The sequence below is a fragment of the Sciurus vulgaris genome (assembly GCF_902686455.1).
Source record: "Sciurus vulgaris genome assembly, chromosome: 3".
NCBI lineage: Eukaryota > Metazoa > Chordata > Mammalia > Rodentia > Sciuridae > Sciurus > Sciurus vulgaris.
Window position 1 is genome coordinate 166,713,079 of NC_136463.1, and position 9,430 is coordinate 166,722,508.

Sequence of the window (9,430 nt, forward strand, 5' to 3'; positions counted from 1 at the left end):
GAGGAAGCATGCATCCTCTGGGCTGACTCTGGTTCAAACAGGTGGAGGCCATACCTAGTTCCATTTCTTAAGCTACCTGGGATCTGGAAAGACCAGGTCTGGCCTAGAAATGGTGAGGCTGAGAGAGGTCTGTTTACAACAGACTTGGGAGAACCTGCTGTATTCTGGAAGATGCCTTGGCAAGTTCTCTGAAGATTCTCTCAGTTCTAGGTTCAAAATACATTCATGGTTTGGTGTCAGATTTTCCTGGAGAGGTGAAGTCACAAAGGCAATCATATATATCAGTGATTTAACTCCCCAAATTTACAGAATTAATATTATTATCCTTAAATAATCAGTGATTAGGACGGCCAAGAACTTATCATAGGATAAGAACAAGAAACACCCTCAGGGATAAAGGCAGATTGTTCATCAGTTGTTTGTCAAGAGTTGACCCAACATATCTAGATTTTTCCATGCTCAGGCACGCGTTTCAACTGTTTATGTCACCCAGTGAAGGAAAGTAATGTGTGCATGACTGAGGCCTGGGAGCTCTAGCACAGTGGACACTCAAGGCCATAGCAAATGCAGTAACTTGGTGTTGATAAATATTACGTCGTGGCTTAGGAGTTTTAATTTTTATCAAAGCAAGCCTCCAATAATGAACTGGAACTACAGATTTCATTTATTTGGTGATAAAGACAATCTTCCTTGTCTTACCAAGTGGTTAGAAAGTGAAAGTAGGACAAGGTCATTGATATATGCTGCCATGTAACTTTGTAGCGGCTGTGGCAAGTGGCTAGGGACACTAGGCACAATTCAGTACTTTCTCTCTTTCCCCAAACATGCACTTTAAAGACTTACACTGAATTATCTTTTAAAACCAGTGATTGTACCACCCACTCTAATCCACTGTACCTTGGGGAATAATATTTTTCCATTTGAATTTGGAAAATATTATCAACTAATACTGAACACTAGCATCCCTACATTGGAAAGACTAAAAGAAAAAAATGCAAAAAAGTAATTAAATAAATAAAGGAAAGGGGGGAAATATAGACAAGAAGTAAAAAATTGAGATTGGTGAATTTTTAAAAAATGCAACTAAAATGAATAGTTGACATCTGCAGTAAAGCTTTTCTGAACTTGAAAAAACTAAAATTCCTACTGACTTTCAAACCATTTGGGTCACTCTTAAAAAAGACAAAAAAGAAAGAAAGAAAAGAAAAAAGAAAAAGAAAAAGAAAAAAAAAAAAGATAGCCAGCAGATTAAAGGAACTCCATTTATAAAAATCAAATGAACCTCTAACAAAGCTTGTTTGGGGACATGAATAAATCATCTGGTTATGAATTATTCATTGTTATCAAGAAACAAGCTGGGGTTTCCAGGAACTGGACTCGGGAGGTGCTGAATCTGGGGAGGGAGGGAGTTTATTTTCTCTCATCCACCACATGAAGGGAGGACCAACCGTGGGCACCATCCAGTCCTGCAGACCATGCCAGTATTTCCATCACGTTTCAGGGTATGCTTTGGCAATCTTTACACCCCAGAGATTAAATAAAATTTAATCCATAGAACCTTAATTAAGAAAATTATACATACTCAGCAAGCAGACAATAAGATTCTTGAGCATTGTCTCACTTTTTTTATTAAAAGCACCATATACACGGAAAATATGAGCTGTGTGCAAGGCATAGTAGGCTGAAAATTTAAAGGGAATGCATAGAAAGTTCCTTGATGTTAAGACGCTAGCAGAGCCTGACCTCCTCATTCATATCTTGGGGGATGGAGTCGTTCTTGGGGGAGAGGGACATGGGAGCAAGAACGGGAGTTTCCCAGATTTAATCAACTAATTGATGCATGTGTGTGTTCCAGGTCCAAACTGCTTTGCAGGAACTACAATAATTCCGGCTGGCATTGAAGTGAAAGTGGACGAATGTAACATCTGTCACTGTCACAACGGGGACTGGTGGAAGCCGGCTCAATGTTCAAAGCGCGAATGCCAAGGCAAGCAGACTGTGTAGGACAAATTCCCAACCAATGACAAGTTCTTAGGAGAGGATGCTATGGCTTCTACACTGCACATGTTTAACACAAAACAAACAAACTCCTGCCAGCTACAACAGGGTCACCAGCAAAACCTTTTAGGGTTGACAAAAGTGAATATTTTACTAAGAGGAAATTTCTCTCTTTTTCTCTTGCTATATAAAATATATATGGTCTATAGCTATCTCAACCGCTTTTGTAATTACCAGTGCTTGATGGTGACTTGACGACCAGATTTCTGGAACAAAAAGAAAGAAATAGCCTTGCACAGGCTTCTTCCCTGGTGATGCCTCTGATCTGCCTGCTCACCAGGCCCCAATTTCCTCCATTTTTACTCTTCTGTGCATCCTCCATGCCATTTTTATCTTGTAGTATTTTTTTTTCACCTTTAGAACCTAAAGGGCCAGATTTGACTATTCAGAAAATTTTGAGTTGTGTCAAAAAGGGTTTATTAAAGAAGCATCAGGGGGAGCAGGAAGATGCAAGAGAATCCAACCAATCCCACCCCTGGGGGAATATTTTGCCCCATAGGCTAAGAAAAGAGGGGTGCACACGCTGACGGACCCTCTGGTGGACATGGTGGGTAACTGGTATTTTGTCCGTTTTGTGGGGGCTCGTAATTTGATACTTACAAACCACACATTTCATACACAAATCCTTGAAACTGCCAATTAAAATTGAATAGGTAAAGAACACCAGGAGCTTGACTAAAGAATCCAAAGAGAGACAGGTATTTAAAATGGTGGCATTAGTCATCAGACTTTTTCATGATGCCGAATTCGAGTTTGGTTTGTAACTAAACACACTGTAAACCCACTCTGTCATTGGGCAATATAAACACCAGAACCAGGGTGAGTAGCCCCACTGTGAATCTGAATCCTTCTGAACCTTTCGGACTTTCTAGTTCAGCTTTTGCTAGAAGCCAGAAGGACACATGAGCAGTTTTTATGGTTCAGGACTGTGTTTGCCATGTTACAGAAAAAAATCACTCAGCCCTAAGTCTAAAATACAGATTCAGGACACTCTTTCCACCTCAAGTGCTGATTTAAATTAAAGATTAGGGTAGAGTGAGTCTTGCACAATACAATTCCATTTGTTGAACATTTTTTTAAAATGTATATATTAGATACTGAACTATTAAAGTGAACCTTTGAAGAGTCTCAAGGTTGCCCTGGCAATGCTGCTAGTATAGTAACAGAAAAAATAAAACATACAGGGTATCTGATGCCACCTCGATCCAAGTGCAAAATTTGTAATTCTGAGACCACATGGCATAGTTAGTCACTTATTCCACTCACCTGTCCTAAAACCCTGGTGCAGATCTGATAGGGTTCTTGAGGAAACTTCAAGGTCGTCTTCATCACCAATGTTCTTTTTCTGCTCCCACTCCAACCTAGGCTTCGCGGTGGCTCCTGTGGAGTGCTATATTCTAGGTAGCTCAGGATGTCTCATCCTTAGTAGTGTTGACCTTTGGGCCAGACCACAATTTGTCAGTGGGGGCTGTCCTGAACATTTTTAGAATGTTTTGCCACATCCTTGGCTAGAAGCCAGTTGCAATCCCCAGTGGTATCTCTAGACATTGAAAAATGACTCCAAAGGGGTAGGGTGGGTGCAAGATTTTAACTGGCTGAGAGTAAATGGTCCAGAATAATAAATAAGTAGAGTGGCTTCTGCCACAAGAGCAAGCTCTGGTTGCTCGTGTGACTTGGGTAAGCCTAGGAGCTCTTTGGGTCATGCACAAACAGCAGCCCTGGGGATCAGTCTCCTCTGTAAAGAGTGATGCTTCTAAAAGCGTAGGTCCTCCTTCAGGACAATAATTTCTTTAGTCTCATCAATTGGTTTTTCATTGAAAATTGTCAGTCTCACCTCCCTGGAACCATCTTCTGTCATCAAGAAAGAGTTGTCATTTCCAAAATTAATGTGCTGATGAGTTGGACCTGACACTTTAATGCACACTGTGCTTGTGTTATGATACAAATAGCAATCCCGGTGCCATTCTGAGGAAGAGCATCCTGCCGCCTTCCTTTAGAACACCAATTTGCGGCAAGGTTGGAGCCTTTCAGTTGCCACCATGGATACATCATATAGACAGTCATGAATCATTCATGAACAATTGTGCATGATTTATGCCTACACTCAACAGCAAAGGCATTCCACACTTCAGCCTCGTGTCTAGACAGAGACATATTATAGAGCTTTCTTTGCCCTGAGGTTGCCTGTTGCCAGCTTCAAAAATCCACACTCTTGGAAAGAAATAATAATAATAATAAATGACAGGAAAAAGGTCTGAAACCTCAGAACATATCATTAGTAGAGCCATGTAGCATAGTACCTTATCTATTATTAAGGAGTTACTATGTCCTTTTTAGAAGACAGAAAGAGAGGGCAACCGGGAAGCTGAGGTACAGAAATTCTGCATCAAAGTCTTGGCACAGTGATAGTCACAGCAAGAATTTACTGGAATGGAGGATAACATCCATCAAGACACTCTCTTCAGAGGGTCTGCAGGAGGCAGCTGCTCAGTGGCCTCTGTTACCAGCTAAGAGGGGGAGTTTTATTGTTCTTGTTGAGTTTTTGGTTTCTGATTGCTTTTTCCCAGTTTCACTGCAAGCTCCTTCCTTTAAGACTCTGTAGCACTGACATTTTTCCCCTTTAGGGAGAGTGATAAACCTATACTGTGACAGAATTTCTCATAAACTCATCATCATTTTACAACTTCCTTCTACCCAGGTCATTGAGAAATTCTTTCCAAACTCTGAACAACACAGTTCTGGTCTGGTTTTTGTTTTGTTTTGATTTTTTTCCTTTGAAGGCTTCATTCACAGCCACACTGTCGCCTCTGTATTACCATTTCTCCTCTGCCTTTGGTTCTCTTGGTTCTCGGCTTTAACTACAGCTATGTTTGAATGAGGGATCAACATTCTGTTTGTCAGTCGATGCCTGTTAAAAATGATTCAGTTTCTAAAACCTTTGAAAAATGGTGTGCCTGAAAACTAGTGAGGAAAAAAAAAAAAAAAAAACAAAAAAAAAACCTGAACACTAAACTGTAAAAAGGGGATTCTAGCAACAATATTTGATGTGTAAAAGAATATATTATTAAAAAATTATTTTGTTAAATATAAAGTGTGTTAACCAGCGAACATTGTTTGTGGTATATTTTCCTTCCCGAATCTCTCTTCTCCCTATCCTCATTATTTAATAGCTAGTTCTTGGTGACTTCTATCATCTGAAAGCACATGTGTCATTGGAGCAATGTTCAATTAGAATTAAGGATTCGCTTTAGCATTTGCCTGTGTACATTTTCATTTTTCATCACACAAAGGCCAACTCAGGAACCACAAAAGAGGCTCACATGAACTTGCAGCAAATGGTAGGAAAAATCTTTTCTGACCTCATGTATATATTAAATACTTATGATAATCTATCATTATTGCATGTTCGCACTGGGATAAGCTCCCAGTCTGCAGGATGCCTTCAACCCATACAACACACTTCTGAGGGAGGATCGCTCTTATTATGTCTTTGTCTTGAGAAAACCCGAACATAACCCGAGGTCACAGGATAGGAAGTGGCAAAGAAGGAATTTCTTATAAAAATTTTCGAACATTCACAAAAGTTGAGAAAATAGTATCAGGGGCCTCCATTCACCCATTTCCCAGATTCAATAATTATCAAAATCTTGTATAATAATTTTTTCTTAAACTTTCATTAAAACAATTATCAAGTATCATATTCTTTAGCTCTTTGCAACTGAGAGCAACCATCTCTTTTTAAAAGTAATTTTCTTATAAAATGATAATGTTATATATTATCAAATCTAACGAAATTAGTAATTTTGTCATATATCCAATATAGAATCCATATTAAAATTTCTTAGATTTTCCAAAATATGGTTGTTCTGCCTCCTGAATTCAAAGTAGGGCTTTGAACCCTGCCAATCACAGTTATGAAGTATGATGTAACTCTGGATTTGTTGTTATTTGAGGGTTTGGGTTGGGGATATTATTCTTTTCACTCCATGTTAAACTCCCTCCTAAATCCTGAGACTTCCTACTTATGGCCTCCGAAGGGGAAATGAAGAGCCCAAAGCAAGAACTGTTGCTGGTGGCCACCACCCAGGGGACAGCACTTCTTCTGTATTTAAGCTCTCCCCAGGGAGTAAGAGTGAAATGTTATTTTCTTTCTCCTTGAGACAAACATCCTGCATAATACAGAATCAAATGGAATAATATTTTATAAATTGCTATCATCTTCTGCAGTTAGAAGAAGAAAGAAAGAAGCCAACCACTACATCAACATAGTGTCCCCAAACATAACTACATGGCCCTACTCCTCCAACAACATTTTCTTAAAACAAGATTAGACTTTCTTGCATTTCAATTTCCTGTGTATCCAATTCTCTACTCCCCATGCCCATTGTTAAAAGAATTGTTTACAGTTCGATTCAGACTCAGGTTTCAGGGAGAGTGCACCTGGAAAGATGGCAGACAAAGCTAGGAATAAACAGAGTCCTGGGTTTGTTGTTGCTATTTTGAGTTCTATGCTGAGACTACTACGCTATCAAAGAAAGATATTTCCATCATTTTGAATGACAAAAATGCTCTCTCCAAGTCAGCAAACTCACCTATGCTTTCTTACCATATTCATTAGGGATTTATTCCTTAAATTGGGGTGACACTTATCAGCGATCTTCTAGCAGTTCCATCCTAGTTGAAATGCCTGATTCTCCCAACTACCTTACATTCCTCCCAAACACATTATTCTTTCAATGAGCAAGACACAGCACCCTTCATAAAATAAAAATTAAATGAATTGAGTTGAACTTCTATCATTTAATTTGAAGGACTCAAAATTTCTTTGATGATCCAAATCTTTTCTGTGGTGGTAGTGATACGGCTTTCTTTTTTACTTTTGAAAATTTTGAACTTTTAATTCTTTGAATCTCAAACTCCAATTTAAATAATCCCTGTACTCTCATTACCAACTGATTTTGAGTGGGGGTACTTTCAAAAAGCTACACTTTCAGAATTAAATTTTAGTTTCAAAATTTTCTCAATAAATAGTTATGGAAGGAGGATAGGAAAGGGAGGAATTTGGATATAAAATTCAACTATCATTTCTCTGAGCCCCTTCCATGTGTCAGACACTAAAATGGCTTCTTTACGTGAGACAATGACTTACATCCATTAGTTCACCTATCCTCATAGCCACCATGAAATTATAGATTGGTGTACCCATTTTGCAGACTGGAACACTGAAGTCCAGAGAGGTTTTGTGATTTTCTCAGGCTTACACAATTAGAAAGTAGCAGAACCAGCTGTTTATAGCTGAGGGTTGACAGTATTAAACAGAATGACATCCATAAAATATCTTAGTCTGGAGCCTGGCACGCCTAGTTCTAATCATGGCATCATGATTAGAACTGGTGGTAACAGAGGAGATGTGGATAAGATGATGCTGGATTTGGATCTTGTAGCTTCAGTGAATAGTATATTTTGCATGTGACAAGCAGTCAGGTGTGATTTGAGTGGAGGCATACAGTGAGAGATGTGCCTGGGAAGAAAACCCAATTGTTAAGACCTGGAAAATCATGCTATGAATATTGGACCTAGTTTTTATTGATACTGTGGATTAATTGATGTCAAATAAGACAGTAGCATGGCCACATGTCTAGCTCGAAAGCAATTCTGACAGCAGGAGTGAAGGATGAATTGCAGTCTGGAGAGAAAGAGGTGGGGACACTAAGAGGAGTTAATTACAAAAGCCCAGGACAAAATAATAAGACTCTGATCCCATATGGGTGAGACTCAAACAGAGCAGCTGGGACAACAGGACTTCATGGAGGATCAAATGGGAATTCAAAAATGAAACTGTCACATTGCTAACTTAAATGACTAGGAGGACATCGATGCTAAAAACAACCACCAATAATGTAGAAGCTGTGCTTTGCAGGGGTGCTCCATGACCTCATTTTAGGGCATTACCCTGAAGAGGCTGGTAATATTTCAGGATATTTAGGATCAATTCAGATCTGTAACCGACCCTGTTTTTACTTGCCAACATTATTTTCATCTTGGTGAGAATGATCGCAACTTGAAGGGCCAAAGTTCACCACTGGTCATGTGTTGTTTTTCACAGTATCCTTGAAATGAAAGTTGAAGTTTGGAAGGGCAAGTACAACAGAATTCTTTAATTAGTTTATTGCAAATATTAATCTCATTCCAGAATTTATTTGCATACTGTGATACAAACTGCTTATGTGTTTCCAACAGCTCTCTCTGCTCTTGCCCCTTTGGAATATAAAATGCTGGCTTTATTTTCTGTATTGTTGTTCACCAGGATTCTGGAAATTCAGAAAAGGGATTATTTAGCTGTCCACTGTGGCCAACTCTTGTTTTGTCTGTCTGTTTGAACAACAAACATATAGGGTTCAGTCCTGGAAAAGTGATTCAATTTGAGATTTCCGAGATGCTTAACCTTCTCCCATTATTTATATATTTTTTCCTTTGTTTGTTTTTTGGGTTTCATTTTCTTTTTAATTAATCACAACATTGGGTCAGCCAGACCCATTAACTGCATTTCTCATTTAGACCTTTCAGAGATGCAGTTGCAGATGCAATTTAATTTGTTGACCCATGATCGATAGCAATTAATAGCATCTCTTTAATCTTGTTGAAAGGTCTGCTCTGGCCTCCAGTAGCCACCATCTCGAGGGAAAGGTATTCACACACTCAGGTAATTTAGCTTTCAGGCAATAGGTCCCTCAATCACCTATTTTCCTGGTGACTTAGTGTACATTTCAGAGATGACCATTCTCTATACCATTTTCAACTGTGGTTCCAAATTTTATCTAGGATCAATTATCAGATTCCCCCACAGCAGGCTTATCATGAAAATATTATGGGCTCAGAATGGCAAGAAAAATACTATAATTATTTTTAATTCAGAAAAAAATAGATATAACTTTTTAAAGTGCACTCTGTTAGTAAATAGATATTTTCTGGGACTTCTCCATGTTACGTAGTGGCTAACCAAGTTTCCGTGGTCCAGTTCTTTCATCTGTCATATTAATTAAAGAAATCCTTCATTTATTTATAAATCATTCATTTATTCAATAAGCAACTCTCCAGATAGGAAAGTAGGCCCTGTGGCTGAGCTGAGTGTAACATTTTCTTTTCCTGATGCCAAGAAGCTTGCAATCTTATGGCACGAACAAAGCAAGTCTGCACCAACAGAAGCCAGTGTGTGCTCTAAGCATAAACAGGTCCACCAGGAACATGAGCGAAAGTAACACATCACCCTGGGCCTGTGGGAGGGCTTTCTGGAAGGTGGAACTCATTTTCTGAGTTTTAAAAGAAGAACAGACCAGGTAAAGAAGGAAGAAAGTGACAGATACCCTCTTAC

General features: G+C 38.9%; 1 protein-coding gene across 1 annotated transcript in view; it reads left to right on the forward strand.

Annotated features, from left to right (window-relative positions):
* VWC2L (von Willebrand factor C domain containing 2 like) overlaps positions 1-5,166 on the forward strand; it is a 150,919-nt gene extending 145,753 nt beyond the window's left edge. Inside the window, exon 4 of the mRNA XM_079132530.1 lies at positions 1,856-5,166. Within this exon, the coding sequence (XP_078988656.1) occupies positions 1,856-2,004 (149 nt within the window). The 3' untranslated portion in view covers positions 2,005-5,166. The remainder of the gene's footprint in view (positions 1-1,855) is intronic.
* The last annotated feature ends 4,264 nt before the right edge of the window (positions 5,167-9,430 follow it).